Genomic DNA, 22,626 nt, shown 5'->3' with positions numbered 1-22,626 from the left:
TGAAGAGAATTGAGTTCTCACTTTACATGTTTCTTCCTTCCTGCACTAGAAGTGGAAAACACACCTTGTAACAGAATTATGTGGTTTGGCTAATATAATTAATTAGGCTTTGGTTAATCTCAAAGGTATACACCTTTCTAAACGTTTGCATCCATGCTGCAACGTGGGTGTGCCTAGGAAGTGCCATAGGACCTTTAAGAGAGGGTTGATAACTGTTCTGTATGATTGGTTTTCAGTGTAGTAACTATGAAACCTGAGCTCTGCCTTAGAGGACAGAAATAATCACAAGACCCCAGTGGTTCAGGGCCAAAATCTGAAATATCAATTAGGTGATAGTTTATGTGGCAGAAAACTATAATATAGAGGCTATAAATATCTTGTTTGGGGTTTTCTTCTTAGACTTTTAATCCAGGCTGGCTATGAACTCAATGTTCAGGATTATGATGGCTGGACTCCCCTCCATGCTGCTGCGCACTGGGGTGTGAAGGAGGCTTGCTCCATCCTGGCGGAAGCACTCTGTGATATGGATATCAGGAACAAACTGGTTAGTATGCCCGACCTTCTAAAAGGGCAGTGAGATTGGTGGCTGGGTCTCTAGAACAAAAACTTAAAGTCTCAGTTAAATGGCCAGGCTCACTGTCCAGGGAAACATACGTCACAGGCAGCTATGGCTCTGCTCCCCACATCCTCCTCTCTCCCCCCTGCCTCATTATCCACACAGAGAGGTTTGCTATGTTAAATAAAACTCTACTGACCTAGCATTCTGATTCTATTTATGTTGAAGGCCCTAAAATAAACAGGAAAAAAAGATATTTGCCCTTGGCAAAAATGAGCATTGGAAGTCCTAAGGCTATTGTTTGTGGTGAAGTATGAAAGATGTTATTTTGCTTCATTTTTAATTCAAGGACTTTTAATAGCTGAGCTCTACTCACATCCAGTCACTGAAAAAACATTATAATGACAAAGATCCTTGTCTCTGGCTGAAAATAGTGTTGTTGAGCCTCATGTCAAGCAACTTTAGAAGCCTTGGAACTCCTATCCCAACAATACTGATTTTCTAGGAATCCAGAGACATGGCTTTTTATTTAGTAAATGTTCTTACCTGCCTCACATCTCTCCTGAACCCAGCTTTCTCTCAGATTGTGGGTTAGCGTCCTAAATTGTGCTGACATTTCCTAAAAAAATACCCTTCTCTCACTTCAAGGGAGATGACATGTGCCCTGAACCTCCTTCTGAGGCTTGTAAAAGCCCCTTATTGAATTTATCAGAGCAATTAAGACCATTTTAGCACAGGTACAAGGAGAAACTTCAATTGATTATTTGCCAAAAGGCAATAAAGCATTAGAGATGATGTGATGCTTTCCTCAATACTGTTTTACAAACTATAAAAACTTGTATTTAAAGGACTTGCTGTTCCTTGTTTTGTTTCTTCCTCTGTGCTAGTTGAAGGCATTGTTATAATGCAGAATAGATTTTAGGGAAGCAGCTATCAATTGGAACAAAGGCATAAAGTGAGTATTGAATAGTTTTCCCATAAAGTCACGTGATCGCTGTTTCTGTTTTCTGTTGATCATGGTACCCCTTTTCTCTGCCAGGGCCAAACACCATTTGATGTGGCTGATGAGGGTCTTGTGGAGCACTTGGAGATGCTCCAGAAGAAGCAGAATGTGGTGAGTCTTCAGTTAATGCTTTTAAAGCTTTTGTAACAGTGTAACAATGGGGGCGCCTGGGTGGTTAAGTGTCCAACTCTTGATTTCAGCTCAGGTCATGATCTCGTGGTTTGTGGGTTCGAGCCCCAAGTCGGGCTCTGTGCTGACAGTGTGGAGCCTGCTTGGGATTCTCTCTCCCCCCTCCCAGCCCCTCTCCCACTGGCACTTGCTCACTCGCTCCGTCTCTCTCTCTCTGAAAAATAAATAAATAAACATGTATTTCTAAAGCTTTTATAACAATGCAGTCCACTGCAGATATCTCAATCACTTGTTTTAGTTGTCTGCTGAGAGCTGAAATGGACATATCTGCATTTCAGAGATGATCATTATTCCCTTCAGGGACTAGCAATAGTCTGTTAGAAGATATTCCAAAAACCATTGTTGTTAAAGTTTACTCATCATAAGATAGCCTTCAAGCACCTGAAAGTCAAAAATGACAAGAACAGGGGCGCCTGGGTGGCTCAGTTGGTTAAGCATCTGACTTCAGCTCAGGTCATGATCTCATGATTCATGAGTTCAAGCCCCACATCAGGCTCTGTGCTGTTAGTGCAGAACCCACTTTGGACCTTCTGTCCCCCTTTCTTTCTGCACCCTCCACCCCTGCTCCTGTTTTCCCCCCTCTCTCTCAAAAATAAACAAACATTAAGAAAATAAAATAAAATCTATTTTTAAAAAGATGACAAGAACAATAAGCTAATAATTACCCTTGAGTTCTAGAAAGTGAATGTGGTATGTTCAAATCAGTTTTTCCAAATAGGGAGTACCAGGGTAGAGGACATCTCATCAACTTTTTTCTCCCCTATTGACTGGAAGGACATCTTTATTTAAAGTAAATTCACTACAGAAAGGAATATATTTCTTTCTGAAAAAGCAAACAAGGCCACAAAACTAAAACTGCCTTTTGGCATTGGACAGTACTTGGTCAATGACTCATACTTATTCAGCATTCATCAGATATCCAGAATTCAATCCACTTCTCCCTTCTCATTCTAAATCTTTTATTGTTTGGCTGCACGTACCATTCTGTTGCTTAGCGCTACATAGGAGACCGGTACCCACGTATAGACTGCGGAATGAGAAAACCCACCCAATATAAAGACAAACTGTAAACAATTTACATTTTCTACCCATAAGTGGGATGAGTGATTTGGGCAAGGAGAATAAAGATCAGTTATTTTTTTTTTTTTAATTTTTTTTTTTCAACAGTTTATTTATTTTTGGGACAGAGAGAGACAGAGCATGAACGGGGGAGGGGCAGAGAGAGAGGGAGACACAGAATCGGAAACAGGCTCCAGGTTCTGAGCCATCAGCCCAGAGCCCGACGCGGGGCTCGAACTCACGGACCGCGAGATCGTGACCTGGCTGAAGTCGGACGCTTAACCGACTGCGCCACCCAGGCGCCCCTAAAGATCAGTTATTGATGATCAGGGTTGATGTTTGAACAGAGTGGGACAGAAAAAAATCATTAGCTTTCCTTTGCATGATTGTGGCTCAGGGCATGTGAACTCAAGTTAGCACCAGTAAGAGAAACGTAGAGCAGCTCTGAAAGAAAGAACTCTATATAGTTCACTGATGGCACAGACCAGCCATGTCTCACCTCACCCATGTTCACCACATCTGCACCGGTAGAGTGAAAATCCTCGTTACCTCAAGGCTTAGTTGGAAAATTGCATATGTACAGCTCAGACAAACACAACTTCCAGTTCGTTTTGTTTTCTTTAGTGAGCAACTGGAATCGAAACTAAAACTTAGGACTTTGCAAACACAGTATTGGTGCTGTTGTTTAGCAGCAGCAACCTTCCTAAGATGTATACTTTGCATAGTTTAGTGGTGGTGTTTTTTTTTTTTAAGTCCATTTATTTATTTTGAGAGTAAGAGAGCATGAGCAGGGGAGAGGCAGAGAGAGAGAGAGAAAGAATCCCAAACAAGCTCTGTGCTGTCAGTGCAGACCCTGACTTGGGGCTTGATCTCTGAGATCATGACCTGAGCCAAAACCAAGAGTTGGATGCTCAACCAAATGAGCCACCCGGTGCCCCTGGTTTTTGTTGTTTTTTTTAAACTTTTTATTCTGAAATAATTTTTAGACTCACATAGAAGTTGCAAAAATAATATAGAGAGTTTCTGTGTACCCTTTACCCAGCATGGTTTGGTTTTTGAACGTAAATAATGTTTTCACTGAATAACATTTCTATGTTGGGAATGGTGCTTATCTTTGCTCCATGCCTAACTTTGGGGTCCAGGGATATAAACACTTTTTGTGCAGAGCATGTATCTAAGGACCAGATGATTTATTCTAAGGGCTTATTTCCCCATTAGTACTATTGCCGACCTAATTCAGTATGTGGTCATAAAGAATTCTTTCAGAGTTCCTTCTTTTTTTTTTTCCTAGTCTACTAGAAGCCAGGCTTTCTTTCTTTTTTTTTTTTTGTTTTAAGTTTATTTATTTATTTTTTTATTAATCTCTATACCCAACGTGGGGCTCGAAGTCATGACCCCCAGATCAAGAGTCACATGCTCTTCTGACTGAGCCAGCCAGGTGCCCCTAGAAGCCAGGCTTTTTTTGAAGATTGGGTTTGGATATTTCATATGGGCAGTTTTATTGAACCTCTAACCCCATGCTTTTTCTCCTACCTTGGATGAAGATTGTTCTCTGTCATTGTCTTCTAAAGAGACCCAACTGATGTGTTTCTCTTTTTCTCAGTTCTTTCTTTTTGGTTTTGGTCCTGTCTTCTTCAGAATGACAATACCATTTTGAGTTCTCATTGTTGCTAATTTTTACCAGTAGTTAACTTCCCTCCTTTTCTCTCTGTTTTCTCAATTTCAAGCTTCGAAGTGAAAAAGAGACACGGAATAAGCTCATTGAGTCAGACCTGAACAGCAAGTTGCAGAGTGGACTCTTTAAGAAGTAAGACATTCGGAGCTTGCAAAATGTGATGAGCTCTGCTGTGTGTGGGTGCTATGTGTGTGTGACATACTTAGCTTGAGAATTTATATAGTAAAGAAACTGTGTTTGAATCTTTGAGGGGCAAGGAGGTGGCACTGAGATATGGGGAAACACTGAGGATGGATGAATGTGTTTTACATTTAGAAATTAATCGAAACTGTGTGCAACATTTTCCCCCCTGGCTTAGGGGTTCCTAGTCCTCATTGCATCCCTAACTATATGTTCTGTGAACTCAGGGACCATGTGTGTTTTGTTCACCACCATTCCAGGGCCTGGCATGATTTCTGGCATGTAATAAGCACTCAGTAAACATTTATTAAATGGCTTTTAAAACATATTTGCTTGCTTCATCACCATCAAGATTCATAGCCTTCCTTTTTCCTGTGTGTTGAACAGGTGAAATCTGCTTAAGTCATACTCTGAAGTTAAATACTAAACCTTAGTCTGCAAAAACCCAAAGATCCAAAAAAATTTAGAATTGAGAAGGATTTGATGTATTTCTATTACCCCTTCTGCACAGAGGTTTATAGACTTGTTCTCTTTATGCTTGATTATCAGTGAACTTGAATAGTTTGCCATTTCTGAATTGCACTCAAATCATCTTTTTTAATTTAGCAAAGAGAAGATGCTCTATGAAGAAGAGATACCCAAGTCCCAAGAAATGGAGGAAGAAAACAAAGAGTCCAGCAGCTCCAGCTCAGAGGAGGAGGAAGGTGAAGATGAAGCTTCTGAGTCAGAAACCGAGAAGGAGGCAGGTAATGCAAAGATCCTGTTTCCATAATGCAAGGAGATCACTGCTTATCACAGCTAGGAGACCTCAGAGGGCTCCAAAAAGAGCTTTAAGTTTAGTTTTCAAAGATAAGATATCCAATTTTGAGTAAAAGCTCGGTTGTAAAAGCTGTGAGCTATGTTAAGAATATGTGTACGAGTTTCTATGTAGCCATATGATAAGGTGCACCAAAAATTCTTGTGTATGTAAAGGAACCATCTGTCTGACCTCGGGTTGGTGGGATTGAGAGACCAGATTCCAAACCTCACTATGCTAAGAGACTGAGGAGATGAGATCTTGCAGAGGCACATTTGGTCAAGTCTCTTTAACCAACTGGTGAAAATTTGCATTTAGTTTTCAGGTTCATCCGATTCCCTAAACAGAATCCCAAGATCTTTTTATTTTTCCTTCTGATAATGTGAAGCTCCTTCAATTCCTGAGCTGGGGATTCAAGAAGGAACAAAATCATATTTACCTTTATGACTCTTACTATATATGCTTCATGTGGTACTTCTTGAGTTTATCATATGGCAAGACAGGACCCCCAACAGTGAGAGGGAGCTGCTAAACATGGTCAGATCAGCATGCTATAAAATCACCCATAGGTTTTGATATACAGTCAGGCAAACGCTGAGGAGATAACTACTGGGTTTTACTCAATAGAGGTTCAAAAGCAACACAATAGCTCTCATGGATAATTGGAAGTTCATGATAACTAAGATTTTACCGTACTTGTGTCCTGAGCTCACTGGCTTATATTGGTAGTATTAGTATTAGCTCATCGAATGTCACCAAAGGCAATTAGAGACCATTGACTGTGCAGAGAAGATAAGCACTAGCTAAGTTGGTAGCATGGGAGATGACCTTTTACTCATGGAGCCTTGAATTTCTGTTATTAAGTAGGCATAGCCTACTCTGGAAATGCTGGTGTAGTACCTATCAAAATTTGTAAGTACTCATCTTTTTTTATGTTTTTACTGTGTTTTGAGTACTTACGTGTCTTAGGCTTCAGGTATTACTATCTGGTCTTGCTCTGTGCTAGATCACTTTGTTGGCTACCAAGCTATTAGAAGAATGGGAGGGAGCTACCTGAACTTCTATCATTGTTTTGTGGTATGTACCCATGCCTCAGGTCTCTGGTGCCCTGCAGCCCATCTCTACATTGCTTGTTGGAGTCAAACACCCACAGCACCCTTTGGCAGGGGTGATGCTACACCCCTGTCCAGAAACTGTCTACGATCACCTTCCTCACCCATGGCTTTGCCTGTGGAGTAATCCCAAACCCCATCGCCTGACCTTTAAGATCTTTCATAATCCATCTCCAGCCCACCTTTCCAGTGCTTTCCAGGGCCTAGGCAGCATCATCAACTAGCCATGCTGGATTGTTTGGTTTCCCCAAATATGCCCTGAGCTTTCCTATCCCTGGACATTTATTTGTGTCTTCGAATTCATTTCTGGCCGTCAAGTGCTTATTGAGTGATTTCTGTGAGAAACCATGGGATTTACCACACTGAAGAAGCCTTTCTTTAGTTTTCCTATACAAGAAGCTGAAAAGGAACGGACCACTTCACTGTTCTTCCACCCCATGATAATCGCTCCCCTGTTTGTATCCCTCTAACACTTTTTACTTATCTGTGTTGTAGCACTCCTCATCTCGGCTGGGAACTCTAGTTTATCATTTACTCGTAACTAGGTCTCTGTGAGATGCCAGGCACAGGACAAGCATTCACATTCATTAAATGCTTTTGTTGAACACATCTAGGAGATACAGGGGAATAGGAAGGCAGATACATGAATCAAATACATGCCACATGACAGAGATAAGTGTAGTCAGTGGTATTCACTAGTAAGAAAGATTGTATTTAGGTGCCTGGGTGGCTCAGTGGGTTAAGGGTCTGATTTCGGCTCAAGTCATGATCTCACGGTTTGTGAGTTCGAGCCCCACATCAGGCTCTCTGCTGTCAGCACAAAGCCCGCTTTGAATCTTCTGTCTCCCTCTCTCTCTCTGCCCCTTCTCCTCCTGCTCCTGTTCTTTCTCCTTCTCTCTCAAAAATAAATAAACATTTCAATTAAAAAAAGAAAGATTGTGCTTAGTTTGGGGGATTATAACGACACTTTACATTTGTGTAGTGCTTTTTTACTCTGTAATGCACTTACAACCACATATTTTGAGATACATATCATCATCACTGTATTATCATGGGAAATTGACCCTGTAGGAGGTTAGGCAGATTGGGTCTCATACCTGGCAAGTGGCATGTCTAAGATCCTAACTTTGGTCTGGGACTCCTCAGAGTAGCAGGGGCAGAATGAAATATAGAAATTATTTGCCTAAAATGAGAAAGAATGAAATCATGCAGCAATGTGGATGGAACTGGAAGGTGTTATGCTGAGTGAAATAAGTCAGTCAGAGAAAGGCAGATATCATATGTTTTCACTCATATGTAGATCTTGAGAAACTGAACAGAAGACCATGGGGGAAGGGAAGAGGGAAAATAGTTACAAACAGAGAGGGAGGGAGGCAAACCACAAGAGACTCTTAAATACAGAAAACAAACTGAGGGTAGATGGGGTTTAGGGGAAAGGAGAAAATGTGTGATGGGCATTGAGGAGGGCACTTGTTGGGATGAGTTCTGGGTGTTGGTATGCAAGCCAATTTGACAATAAGGTATATTCATAAAAAAAAAAAAAAGAAATTATCTGCCTAAAAAGTGACAGCTAAAGCTGTAGAAAAGATGAGATTTCCCACGGGAGAGATTGTAGAGAAAAGATGTTACAAAAAAGAATGGTGTGTTTAGGAAGTAAAGGAGGCAAAGAAGGTATGGTCAGAAAGGTTGAGGAAAACCAGAGTATGTATTTCTGCATCAGAAAAGCCAGGGTAGGAGTGGGAAGGGAGAGATCAAGAAAGAGACAGCAATTAGGGAGTCACCGGTAATCTGAGCAGTTTCAGGAGCCTGACGTAGGCAGAAGCCAGATGGTTGCAGCAAGCCACCGTGCTCATTTCTGCCATTTGAAGTTTTACTCATGTCTCAAAGCCCAGCTCAAATCAACTTCCTTTATGAAGCCTTATCATCACAGATACAAGTGTTTCTTCCCTCCTCTGACTGGTAGCTATTTGTTTGAATCTCTTTTTTATTACTTACACTAAGAGTGTTATTTCCATTTATTTCTTTCTCATCTCCTCTGTTCTTCCCCTACCAACCAGTTTCAGAAGCACTGAAATGTATTGTGTGTCTTGTTTATCTTTCTGTCTTCCATAAAGCCTGGCACAGGGCCTTCCTTCTACATGCTGGGGTGCTCAATAAATATATATATGTTGGAAGAATTTGGGGAACTGGATTATGTCTAAACCTTTCCAAATGATGCCTGACACATTATGTATGTACTGAACAGGTATTTGTTGAATGCATTTATCCTGGATTTGGTTTTGCATTTATCCTGTTTTTAAAGGTCCATAGATACAACCTCATAAAATGACAGTTTTCATATGTCTTACATATAAATGTATTTGTAAAGAATACTAATTCTATTTTGAGGTGAATGTAAGCTGTTTGATTTGGATTTCTATTTTCCTTTTTTATTTATTTGGCTTAAACATTTGGTATATTAGTTATCTATTGCTGAATAACAAGCCGTCCCCAAATTTAGTGGTGCTTAAAATAACCATTTTTATGGACCCAATTCTAGGAGTTGGCAATTTGGGAAGGGCTTCACTAGGATGGCTTTTCTCTCCCCCATGTAATAATACTGGACTTAGTTATGTGTTGGTGGTCAGTTGGTAAGTCAGCTAGGGGATGGCTGGTCCTGGATAGCCTTGCTCACCTTTCTGGTGTTTGGTTAGGATGTTTGAAGCAAGTGTTTCTCTTATCATCAGGGAGACTAGCCACTGCTTCTTCATACGTCAGTTGGATTCCACAAGTAGAAAGAGCAAGACTCAGTGTACAAGCACTTTCCAAGCCTCTGCTTATGTCACATTTGCTAATGTCCCAGTGGCCATAGAAAGTCACATTGCCAAGCCCAGAGTCAATTTGAGAGGTCACTACACAGGGTTATAGATTCATTGGGAGTTTCTTACTGTAATGGTCTGTTGCATTTGGCTAGGAAGGTATATATCCTGGGGATAGAGATTCTCAGGTAATACTTAAAGAATGCCTTGAATATTCACAATAACCACAAAAAAAATGATAGCATTAATAACTAGGGACTCATTATGGCCAGACATTGAGCTGTACAGTTTAAACACATCGTCTCTAGTCTTTTTTTTTTTAATGTTTATTTATTTTTGAGAGACAAAGCATGAGTGGGAGGAGGGGCAGAGAGAGAGGGAGACACAGAATCTGAAGCAGGCTCCAGGCTGTCAGCACAAAGCCCGATGTGGGGCTCGAACTCACGAGCCGCGAGATCATGATGTGAGCTGAAGTCAGACACTCAACAGACTGAGCCACCCAGCCACTCCTTGTCTCTAGTCTTTATAGCAACTTATTGGCAAGAATTAAATCCCTGATTAGCCAGTGAGGAAAATAGAGGTTCAGATATGTGAAGTAATTTGCCCAATGTCACACAGCTGGGATGTGACTTAAAATTGTCACATAATTCGGGGTTCCTGGGTGGCTCAGTTGGTTAAGCATCTGACTTTGGCTCAGGTCATGATCTCGCAGTTCATGGGTTCAAGCCCCGTGTCAGGCTTTGTGCTGACAGCTCAGAGCCTGGAGCCTGCTTCGGATTCTGTGTCTCCCTCTCTCTCTGCCCCTCCCCCATTCATGCTCTGTCTCTGTCTCTCAAAAATAAATAAAAGTTAAAAAGAAAATTTAAAAATTGTCACATAGTTCATAGGTGGGTTACTCTGGGACTCTGTTTCCAGAGTACATAGATCAGAAGGCCCCAGCACACCTACTAGGTGCAGGCTCTGTACTGGCTCTCTGATATATAACAGTGAATGAGACAGACAAGATTTCCACTTGATGGCCCTATAAGACGAAGTATTCCTGTTTGTTAAGAGGCTTCACCTACTATAGTTCTATGGTTTACCTTATAATATTTTCTGTAATCCTTTCTCCCTTTATTTCCTATTGTAGTCCCAAGAATACTCATTACTTTAATTAGGCCTGCTTAAATTAGTCTTGCTTAGACTTAAATTTACTGACCAACAGATGTATTTTGATTTCAGAGTCATTACTCATAGCATTTCTTTCTCCTGCCAATTGGTATTTGTCTTCCAGCTTTCTCTATGGCATCTTTCCTTGTTGTTTCCTCCCTCAGAGGATTTACTCTGAATTCACAAAGCCCTGTTTAATCTGACTCAACCAATTTAGCACCTAACTTATATATGAGCTTGTGTTGTTGCTATTATTATTATGCATCTTATCCCTTTTCTTGATTGTAATTAGCTAGAAAGCAAGATCTTATCTGGTTTTTCCTGCCCAACTTCCCAAAACAGAGTTTATTCTTAGTATGTACATACTGATGAGTTTTATGTATGATACACAATATGGAGAAAGTTTTCAGTTATATATCAAGGAATTAGAGCCTACCAAGAAAGGAATACCATTGAGTTTATTTCCTTTTGGCAATAGTTGCTGGAGATTTCATTTTCGTTTGAGTCCAAGCATTACATAGCCCTAATAATCTGTTTTGATAATAGGTAAACCTTTTCTGTTAGCAGAAAAGTGCATACATATACACAGATAAGATTTTCATACTTGCACTTCTTGCTTCTCTTGTCTTAAATAATAGATAAAAAACCAGAAACCATTGACAACCATTCCAACTCTGAAAGCAAGAGTATTATTACGGAACAGATACCAGCACCAGCTCAGAATACCTTCTCTGCCTCTTCAGCCAGGAGAGTGAGTATTTTGGAATTAATTTGAATATTATATTTCCCCTACTATCCTAACATACAGTTTGAAAGGCCTTAGAGATACATTCTTGCAAGATAATTCAGATAGATTCTTGCCTGTCTGAGTCCGCTTAGTTTGCTACAACAAAATACCACCAACCGGGTGCCTTTAAACAATAGAAATCTATTTCTCACAATTCTGGAGTCTGGGATGTTCAGGATCACGGTGCTAGCTGACTCAGTTCCTAGTAAGGACTCTCTTCCTAGATTGCGGACAGACTCCTTGTCTCCAAATATAGTCACGTTGGGGATTAGGACTTCAGGGTATGGAATTGGAGGGTGGGCACATATAATTGCATTTATAACATTGCTCACAAAAACCACAAATCCATCACCAAACAAATTTGGCTACAATGTGTTTAGATAACATAGGATATAGTAATCTGGACCAAAGACATTTTGTCAATTGCCTATCTTCTTCATATCTAAGGCTAAGGTAAATATATGTAAATCTCAGACTAGGCTAGGAAAATACCTAGCATTCGGTATTAATTGACTTGAGGACTTCTATCCTTTCTTACTTCTTGTTTAAAATTTTACTTTAATAAGTAAAGTCTTTATGATGAGTAGTGAGCAGAGGTAGAAAGAACTTGTTGAAATACCAGAGACATCTCCTCCTGCTACTCGGCCCAGGCCTCTGAGATGCTTCTAATCAGTGAGACGGAGTTGAATAATGACTCTGCTTTACAAAGTAAACAGTTAGTTTTGAGGTTAAGAATTGATCTGAGTTCTTGGGAAGAAAGCTGATGAAAAAACTCTGGTTTTATAGATACTAACTTACTGATCTTCTTAGTACCTCATGAATTGAAAAGACAGGGTTGTGATATCATTGTGGAGATGAGGAAACAAAGGTCTGGTTACTTATTATTCCTAAGAGCATCATTGTGAATCCATAGAGATGTTTCAGATAGAACACAGCCCTCACTCATCATCCGGTCATTTAGCTGTACCTCGCATACTCCCACTGCTTCTAGATGTGACTAGACTTCTTATTTTTTTAAAAAGAAAATTACTCAATTGGGGCACCTGGGTGGCTCAGTTGGTCGAGCGTCCAACTTTGGCTCGGGTCATGACCTCATGGTTTGTGAGTTTGAGCCCCGCATCGGGCTTGTTTCTGTCAGTGCAGAGCCCACTTCGGATCCTCTGTCCATTTCTCTCTCTGCCTTTCCCTCCCTCTCTCCCTCTGTCTCTGTCTCTGTCTCTCTCTCTCTCAAAAATAAACATTTAAAAAATAAACAAAATAAAAACACTAAGTAAAAAAAAATACATGAGCACCTGGCTGGCTCAGTCGGTAGAGCATGTGACTCATGACTTCAGGGTCATGTGTTCAAGCCCCACATTGGGCATACAGCCTACTTAAATATATACATACATACACACACACACACACACACACACACACACACACACAGAGGGAGAAGGAGAGGGAGAGAGAGACACAGATGTATTCCACTTGGCTAAAATAATGCTGGGAAAAACACTTTTCCTCTCAGAATCAGGGTGACTTGTAAAGAGTTGACATGATTGAGCCTCTAAAGTTGGAAGGAGTACATAAATACGTACATTCAGGTGACTAATTAAAAAGAGAAAATCTGAGTGTGAGCTGGAGGTGAGTGATTTAATGGTTCCATTGCATTTTCGCTACTCCAGGCAGTAAAGGTGGCCTGATAGCTGGAGAAAGACCACAGCCATCTTGCGGAGGGGTCCCCCGATCCCAGGAAAGGACTACTTTCCTGCTCTAAAGACCAGTTGTTCCCCGACTGGTCTTTGGGCTAACACTAAGTCTGTGATGTTTTCTGTGGTTTATGGTAAAATGAGGTAATTAAAGACGCTGTAAGCTTTCCAGAAAGCTTTCTTTTCTGATGTTAAAATGTTTTTCTTTTTTTAATGAAATGATGGTGATGGAAATGGTAATGATGTTTTTGAAAGATGTTCTCCTGGCAATAATCTAAAAGATGGCAGGCAACTCTGTGACTTCTACCATTTTTTTTTCTTTTTTAATTTGGCTGCTCAGTGAAATCTGAAACACATGGCCAAGATCAAATAAACTATTTTCTTGAAATAAACAATTAGAATTTGAGTGGAGTGGCTTTTAGTATTTTTATTAGTATTCACTTACATCAATTTCCCACGGTCTTATCACAGTACCTTAAATCATATTTATACGTTGGCTCCTCCGTGTTTTCCAGTCTCCACACATTATAAGAAGGAATTAAGCTCATTAACACCATTTTATAGATGAGCATGTTGAGACCTAGAAAAGTAAAATGTCCTATATTCAGTTACCCAGTGAATCAAGCAAGAGTAGAGGCTTTTACTAGAATGTGGATCTCCTAGTGTTCTAGGTCAGCATTCATTGCTAAGAGAGCAAATAGTGTTTAATTTCTCAGAGAGCAACTCTGTCTGTGTTACAAATCTAAGGCTATTTCTGGCTCGGGGAGAAAGGGAGCCTTGAGAGGTTATTAGCGTCTGCCAGGTGAGGAAGGCAACACTGGCCGAAAGCCTGCCATGTATTTGTCCTCCTTGAACTGTCTTATATTGCCTCACTGAACTTAGTTAAGTGTGGGGAAAGGCAAATAGACTGAAAAGAATCATCAAGACCTTTTTCCCCCTTCTCTTCTTTTCTTTTCTTCTCTTTTCTTTTTTCTTTTCTTTGCTTCTTCCCTCATAGTTCTCCTCCAGCCTTTTTAACAAGCCGGAAGAGCCCAAGGATGAATCTCCTTCTTCGTGGAGACTGGGACTCAGAAAAACTGGCAGCCACAACATGCTGAGTGAGGTGGCCAATTCCAGGGAAGCTCTAAGGGACCGAGGCTCTTCTGTCTACCGGTCATCATCAAGCCCTCGGATTTCTGCTCTGCTGGACAACAAAGATAAGGTGCCGTTTAGGCGGGGTATGGGAGAACTCCAGGGCAGTTCCCTTCTGTGAAAATTCAGTCGTAGGAACGCATGAAAGTGTTTTCTGGTCCCTAATTTGATTCTGGAAGTACAGAGTCTTTAGAAGGAGATGGCATGATGGTAGTTTAATCCAGTGGCTATTTTTTTGCTATTACCCAGCCAATAAAAGGAAAAAATGCTTTACCTTTTGGCATACCTTATGTTCATTCTTCCTTACCCTCCTAGGGTAAAAAAAATTAGAAACATAAAAATTTGGGTATGGCCTAAAACGCTCCCTTAAGCCAATACCAGTGATATATTCTTTCAGTGTTTAAAAGCAAAGTTCTTTAGCTGGGCTTTCAATCCTAATGAAGCTCAGGCAAATTAGCACTTAAAGAAAAATGTTTAAATGTCTCATTCTTTTCATTACTAGATATATGATCAGGCTAACTTCACAAACAGCTCATCTACATAATCATCCACCATCAGTGCATTTTTATTTCGTACCTTTTGGTTCCAGATTTTCTAGGGCTCACTTGATGCTCTTCTCTGGGGTCAGGTCTTCTTGTAATCCGAGTCCCTTTGCTCGATATTGTGTTTCTGGAGACTCCTCCAGGGGGTGAGGCGTAATTGGTTGGGTTAATTCCGCAGCATATTTGTTGTATGTGAAGCTGCGTTTCCACGAGAAGATAGACTGAGGAGGAAATAAGACTTATTTCATCAAGAACTTGAGAGGGGAGCTTTCTGTCTGTGGCTTTTCAAAGGCTCTGTCTCTCTTGGCAAGGCTGCTGCTGTGTGTAATTTGTGCTGCTGTTTTCCTTATTTGATCATCCTGGCTTTTCCCACGAGAATTATTTCCCTACATATTGGTTTTTAATGGAGGAAAAGTAGGAATTAGCCTTTGAAAGCTAACCTTTTATAATACCACTCAAACCCGAATTGGTATTGGATATAGAAATAAGATTATATATGTATATTAAGCTCTGCTTTTTGCCCAAAATGTTACACTGAATCAGTATTGTGTTGTACCTCCTCTGTGCTTTACTTGTTTTGATTTTACAGGAGAGAGAAAACAAGAGCTATTTTAGTTCACTAGCACCCCGGAGGCTCAGCAACACAAGTGACGTCGAAGAAAAGGAGAACAGGTAATCCTGATACAGGCCCAAAGATGGTCCTCTTGAACTTTGCTAGGCATGGTGATGTCTTGGCCATCACTCTGCTGCTGTCTTTCCACAGGTGCCCTTAGCACATCATGAATTGTTTTTCCCTTCTTCTTAGCACACCTCCCAGCCTTTACTCACTTGCCTTGCCAGTTCTCCGCCCTTCGGGCTCTCACTTCAGCTTAGATATTATTGTCTTTAGGAAGTCTTCCCTGACCCTGCCGAGGGTGAATTCATTCTGGTACACCAGCAGGCTCTGGAAAGGTAGGGTTATGTCTGTCTAGTTTCGCAAGGACCCCCTAGCGCCTGGCACATGACCTGTTCCGTAGTAAACACCAGAAATATTGTTATTTAATTAGTGATCAACTTCTAATTTGTACGTAGATAAGATTTCAAGTCTTCCTCATCGGTTAAAATGAATGTGAGGATTTTGAAGTATTGCTGCCTCTCGGAGCAGAGCCTGACCTAGAACCTTGCATTTCGAGGTGGGGTCCTCCCCACCAGCAGCACTGATGTCACCTGGAAGCACGTTAGTAATGCAGAATCTCAGGTCCCACCTCAGACCTGCTGAATCAGAATCTGCATTTTAACAAAATTCTCTGGGTGATTCACATGCACATTAAAGTTTGAGAAGAACTATTCTGGAGAGCTTTGTGAAAGATGGAGACCCACAGCTTTTGTAGCCACAGCCCTGAGGGAACAATTATGGATTAGAAATCCTACTGTAGTCCTTTCCTGGATGGCTTATTATTTGTAACACTAAATAGGCTTCCAGCAATTTCTTCTGTTTCCTCTTCTGTGGTAGTTACCTCTTGCTCTGTGACAGAGTTTATCTTCCCCACCATCCTCTTCTCTGCTTACTTATGAACAACCTATTGCTTTGTAAAACCCTTTAAAGGAGAGACAAAAGTGACTTCTCATTACAAAAGAGTTGGGAGATCTTTGACATAAGGATTTGGTACCTATTGAAATTAGTTAGCTTTGAAGTTGATAAAAGAAAGCAGACAGTAATACTAGACTCCTCCTCTATCCATAAAGAAAACAGGTATATAAAACAGAGTATTACTTGAAAATGTATCTATTTCCTCAGCCGTATTACATTTTCCCTCTCTGGCTCTTCTCTCCCAGCTTGCACTGTATCGGGGACAAAACTGGTGGTAGGAATCAGTGTTCTGTTTTGTTTTTCTTTTGTGCCTCTACAGAGAATCAGCTGTCAATCTAGTGAGGAGTGGGTCCTATACTCGGCAGCTGTGGAGAGATGAAGCGAAGGGAAAGGAAACTCCGCAGACAGCTGTTCCATCCACCTATGTATCAACCTACTTGAAAAGGTACCAGGCTCCCAGGGGTGGGAGATGATTTTTCTTCACTCTGGCCATGGGTATATGGGTCATAATTGCATGTCGTTTTATATCCAATTAGCACCACAAAAATGAATCAAAAAATGGATTACTTTTAGATTTCTTGGGAGTAACGCCTTGACTAATTTTAAATTAACATTAATTTATTTTCCTAACTGAGTTAAGGTAAGCTAATTCCAAATTCTTACCACAGACAGATCTGAATTTATGCTCTCTCCTCTCAGTCCTATTAAAGTCTTCAACTGGAAAGTGACTTCTAGTAATCTCTGAGTAGGACTGAATTTAAATCACTTTTGTCCAGTAGCTAGCTTTCCTTTTTCTAAAACTCGAGTAGTTCTCATCTCGTTACATTTTCGTGGGGAGGAAGGGAGGGACCCTGTAGGGTGGTGAGGGGGGAGGGTAATGGGGACAGTTTTGTATTGCATTAAAGAAGTTTCATTAATTGAAGCCTGTTAATTTAGGGACTTGAGTCTTTTTTTTTTTTTATGACTTTAATGGCCCTCAGATCCATCAAGATGAGAAACTCGCAAGTTTGGTGCAGAGAAGGTACTTGGGTTTCCTTCCCTTTTCTCACCTATATTGTCTTTTCTGCAATTATTTCTTTGCCATGTACCAGCCAGCAAGCAAAGCACCTTTGCCAGAGCCATTAAGCTATAAGATATACTTAATTAGTATATTAATTTGAACTTTGCTGCTGATGTGGAAGAATCTGATTCTCATTGCTTACTTTGAATTCTTTCTTCACTTTCATTTACTCAGCCCCTCCAACTGCCTCTTCATGCCATGGGCTTCATCTTTAGGTTTTATAGATGATTGGTTGGCTGCCCTAGAAACGGCCTTTTGTTATAAACTATGTATTTGGGTTCAAAACTTATTCCCACTTGATCAAAAGAATCTTATCAACTAGTTAATATAAGAACATGGGAACTGGTGACCTATAAAACAAACAGCCACTGTTGCCTTTTAATGGTCTTTAAGTTCTGCAGACACATCCTGTAAGAAAAGGGTCAACTTTGAAGGTACACAGGTATATAGTTCAGTGACCTTACTGAAGCTTTATTCAGTATACAAACTCAGTGTTTTTGGCTCAATGAAACTATCACCTCTTTGTCTTCAAGGCTACGGCCTTAATCCATCTAGATACATTATTACTCCTCATAGTTGCATCCAAGACCAAGAAAACTTTTCGAAGAAAACGATGTTCTAGATCTAGGAAAGAGAAAAAGCTGCCTTTTAATTTCCTAACACGTAGTTACACTGTGGTAGGGTAGAGTTGTTCTTTTTCATGATCCAAATCATTAACAAATGGATTGAATGAGTAGCATCTGGTTAGATGTAGTTTGGCATAATTATGGTAAACACAAGAGAAAGGGACTGCCTCTGTTTAGGGTGGAAAGCATGCTTAATAATGTGAGTGCTTTTTGAAAAAAGATCTACAACTTGCTTCATGCTTTGGATTTCCAAACCTCTATCACCCTTTAAGCATTTTTTTAAATTTATTTATTTTGAGAGAGAGAGAAAGAGAATGCATGTGTGGGTGAGTGGGGGAGGGGCAGAGAGAGGGAGAGAGAATCCCAAGCAGGCTCTGCACTGTCAGCATGGAACCCAACGCAGGGCTCAGTCCCACAAACCATGAGATCATGATGAGATCATGACCTGAGCCAAAATCGAGAGTTGGACGTTCAACCCAGTGAGCCACCCAGGTGCCCCATAAGCATTTTTTGATTGTATAAAATCTCATTTTATGATCTTTTCAAAAGGGAAGAATCATATGCTATCACTAATTTAAAAAGAAAGTACAAGAAGATATTTGGCAGCCTTGGGCTGTGCTGGACCTCAGCATACTTTCCATTTTCTAGTTCACCTCTTGTCCTTAGGCAGAAATTCCTTTCCTATGTCCCTGTAAAATGCATTGTTACCAAAGAAGACCTCATAGCTTATTTTGCTCACCCCCTGTAGTGTGTCATTACTGTAATAGTCAAGGAGTTTTTGTTTTTTTTTTTTAATTCTAACCCAAATAATTTTTTTTACTTCAGTTGAGGTGGTTCCTACTTATCTTCATTTGAAACAAGAAAAAGTTGCCTTCTATTGCCCATGCAATATTACTTTCTAGACTTCAGCCTTGGAATCCTCCCAAAGATGTGTTTGTTTGAGGCTAAATAACCACGGTTCTCAGAGATGTGTTTTCCCCCCACAGAGCTTTTTATTCCTTTCCACTCTTTAATTTTAAATTTCTACTCCGAAACCTCTCCAAATTCTTGGTCTTACTTTAGCTTCTGCGGGGCTACTTCTGTATCAGATAGACATTTGGGGTTGCATGATTTTTTGCCTTGGGGTTTGTCGGGAATTACTTTTTCTAATACGATTATTCTGTTTCCTAATACTTCTTTTTCTTAGCCTGTATTCTATTCCAATATACTACTCTTCTGCTCTCTCTTATTGCATATTATCTCTCCTCCCCATTCCTTCACTCTTTTGGATGATTGACAGATGCCTGCTTGCTGCCAGTGACCCAGCTCTAGCTGGAGTTGGTCACTCCACTTCCCAGTTGCCATACCCTCTCTTTGGTCTACATTCCTTTTAATGCACAATCTGGGGGGAAGGTGGTGCTGGGAAATGGTGGGTGAGCAGCACGTCCTGAAGAAAGTGACTGTGTACTGTTTTGCAGTGCTTCATTTGGTAGAAGTAGTGACCCCACAAGTCCCTACATTTCAGCCAATCGCAATTCATCTCCTGCTACCTCACCCATTACCATTGGTTCATCTACCTCTCGGGGCAGCAAGTGGCAACCTGCCTCTTCTTGCCCTGCACCAATCAGTGCAAACACTACTGCATCTGTACACCATGGCAGGTAAGGCTTCTTGGAGCCATTTGAGTTACAGTCATCAAAACTAACGCCTCTGGATACACATATGAGATTTGAACCAAAGAGACTTTGTCACTGTGGAAGCACGTGTGAATTCCTGTGAAAATGTCTATAATTTAACAGGGATGCTTTTGTTTTGACTTGCATTAGCCAGCCAACAGTTGCTCATTGAATAATCATAGGGTACGTATCTTTGTACTGGGTGTTTAGGCATCAACTTAAAATGACTGCTTTCGTGTGGTTACAATGTAAGGGTCATCCTATTATGGTAAAGCACAGACTAAAAATATCCTCATACTTCACTGACATTAATTTTCCTATAATCGTGCATAGGAATCTCTTCTATTTACTCTGTTTTTGGAGGATGGTATACCAACCCAAATCAGAAGGAAAGCTAACTCATGTTCCAAAAGCTTCCTATAGCTTTCTGAAAATTCCCAGCCAGTGAGAGCGTTTTGCTGGAAACACAGGGGGAAGGGAGAGATTTGTGTTTGTGTAAACTTTGTTCCGGGGCAGTGGTGTGTCTACTCCGTGTAAGGGGAAGCAGGGAGGCAGCATGGGCGGGGCTTTGTCACGAAAGCGCAGTGGGACTTTAGCTGTGATTTTGACTGTGGCTTTCAACCCTTTATATGTGGTCAGAGACCTTTTCACTTTGGGGCAGGGCAAAGGGACCTCTTTTTGGGGTCTCGCTTCTAGAACTGATACAAAGAAAATGAAAAACATAAATGATGATAGTGCTGCTGCAAGAACACTGCTGATGGTGGTGCTTCACTGATATTTGTCTGTTTATTAGAATTCTTTCCCTAAAATAAGTGGTGATCATTTGTTTAGCCAGGAGGGATAGGCTCATGACGGATTGTTAATAATAATACTGTACAATTTTGTAGAAATTTCTTAGGTTCTCTTAAGAGTTCTTCTGCACAGGCATACTAAATATTATGCCCATAGATGAAGAAACTGACACAGAGAGGTTACTGGATTATTAAGAGCTGGGACTAGGAAAAACCAGTAACAGCTACCATTTGTTGAACCCTATCATGTGCCAAGCATTGGCTTAAATACTGTACAAAAATTACACAAGCATTCGGTTTACACTCATGTAACAGTAAATCCAAATAATTGAGGCTTAAATATGATAAAGGTGTATTTTTTTTTCTCTCACTTAAGAAAGTCCAGAAATAGGCAGAGGTACCACCACAACTTCAGAGTCATTAAAGGATCCTGAATCTTTCTGTCTTTCTGCTTCACAGTCCTTAGATTATGGCTTCCATTTCCATGGGTTGTCTCATGGCGCAAAATAGATGCTGAAGCTCTAGCTGTCATGACTGCCTTCTAGACAGGAAGAAGGAAGAAAGCGGGAAATGCACAAAGAGGGAATGCCTTTAAACTGAGATTATGCTTATATCTCACTGGCTGCCTCTAGCAGCCAGGGAGACTTTGGAAAATATGAATTGTTAACTACATATGTTGCTTCTCTCAATAATAGATGGGTTCTATTAGTAAGGAGAAAAAAGGAAAATGAATATGGGTTAGGCAACTAGCTATCTCAGGCACACGTGTATTGTTTATAAAGAGGCCTCCAGTGTATGAAATACCATTCTCACTTTATAGATATGGAACCTGAGACCCAAAACTTAATCACCTGTCCAAGGTCACACATCTAGTAAGAAACTGAGGCAGGGGTTGAACCTAGATTTGTCCATGTCAGAGCTCCTGTCTCTTTCACTATTTTGTTTCCATGGAGCTTATATGTTATTCAGGGCTGTATACTAAGTGTTCTGCATACGTTATTTTATTTATTTATCACAAGACCCCTACACATTAAGGTACCATTATCCGCATTTTACAGATGAAGAGACTAGAGAAGTTAACTTGGCTAAAAGGTAGCCCCACATGGTTCCAGAGCCTCTGGCCCCTGCTCTGGAGCTTTTCCTGTTCTGCTCCTAACAAACTACTTATAAAATTACTCCGCATTTCAAAATAATAGTACAAGTCCTATCCTGTAATTTATTAAAATAGAATCCTTGGCATTTCTACAGCAGGAAAAATTGCAGAGAGAACAAAACATGATATTAACCTAGAAAGAATTTTAGGTAAGGTTTTGATAAGTGTAATTTTTATAGCTTTGTTTCTGGCTAATTTTATTAGCATGTCCTGTAGACTTATACATCTTATAAGTCTGAGGAATTTAATTTCACCTTTTTTCTGAGTCATTAATTGCTCCTGGAGAAGTGGCTTGTGTTTTTTAGATACCACTTCTATTTTTATATTTGCATATATAGGTACCATATTTAGATTTTTGCAATCTGATTATTGCTTTCAAGCTTATTCTAATGATGTGATTATTTGAAAATGAGCTTATAGCTACTTAGAAGCATTTCTGGTAATTCTGAGTACGTGAAAAAAACAGATTTTTAGCATTCATTATTTTCATTGCTTTTCCCATCTCTGTGAATATCAATTTTGGATCTCTGTTACCCCAGCAACAAGCTGTGACATCACAAATGATAGCTTTTTGGGTGGAGAGCCAATGGTTGCTCTCAACTCTTTGTTAAGAAACAAAGATCTTGTTTTCATGTAAATGAGTTTAATTATACAGCTTGCTGTTGGAAAATCTGTAGTTAAGGTTACATATAGAATCTTAATAGTTTTTATTCCTGTTGCTCATGTGTGCACTTAAGAATACAGACAATTAGGCATTTGGTTAAATGGGAAGAAAGCAGTTGCTGAGCTAGGTGCAAGAGAACTGAACATACTGAGGTTGTATTTATCAAATATCTCTGGAATCCAAGAAGATGGTCATCTAATCTAGGCTGAGGACTACCACAAAGACTCTCACTGCCAAGAATTAAGGGGCAGGTGGAGACTAATATCGTAAGTGACTTTAGTGTTGTTTTCATGTGTGTGGAGAGACCTTGCTTCTGTATGCGTGTGTGGAGACCAGATGGTACTCAGGAATCATTTAAAGCAGTCTTGCATATGTTACTATCTTGCCTGGTGCCCTAGCTAATTTTTAAAAAAATTTTCAATCTCAGGCAAAAAAAAAA

The 22,626-nt window shown here is 40.3% G+C and overlaps 1 protein-coding gene across 9 annotated transcripts in view; it reads left to right on the top strand.

The window, feature by feature from the left end:
- Positions 1-22,626, top strand: part of PPP1R12B (protein phosphatase 1 regulatory subunit 12B) — a 222,571-nt gene that overhangs the window by 72,521 nt on the left and 127,424 nt on the right. For 5 of the 9 annotated variants that reach the window (XM_045456461.1, XM_045456459.1, XM_045456458.1 and 2 more), the window contains exons 5-13: positions 400-544; positions 1,596-1,670; positions 4,535-4,614; positions 5,269-5,408; positions 11,156-11,268; positions 13,993-14,196; positions 15,258-15,340; positions 16,558-16,683; positions 19,382-19,564. In XM_045456461.1, the coding sequence (XP_045312417.1) occupies positions 400-544; positions 1,596-1,670; positions 4,535-4,614; positions 5,269-5,408; positions 11,156-11,268; positions 13,993-14,196; positions 15,258-15,340; positions 16,558-16,683; positions 19,382-19,564 (1,149 nt within the window). Of the gene's footprint in view, positions 1-399; positions 545-1,595; positions 1,671-4,534; positions 4,615-5,268; positions 5,409-11,155; positions 11,269-13,992; positions 14,197-15,257; positions 15,341-16,557; positions 16,684-17,218; positions 17,260-19,381; positions 19,565-22,626 lie in introns of those variants that run through there. The other 4 variants (XM_045456463.1, XM_045456462.1, XM_045456466.1 and 1 more) reach the window with 3 other exon arrangements.

Source organism: Leopardus geoffroyi, chromosome C3 (assembly GCF_018350155.1).
Source record: "Leopardus geoffroyi isolate Oge1 chromosome C3, O.geoffroyi_Oge1_pat1.0, whole genome shotgun sequence".
In the NCBI taxonomy this organism is placed as follows: domain Eukaryota; kingdom Metazoa; phylum Chordata; class Mammalia; order Carnivora; family Felidae; genus Leopardus; species Leopardus geoffroyi.
The sequence above is the reverse complement of the archived record's forward strand: the minus strand, read 5'-3'. Positions and strand labels throughout refer to the sequence as shown.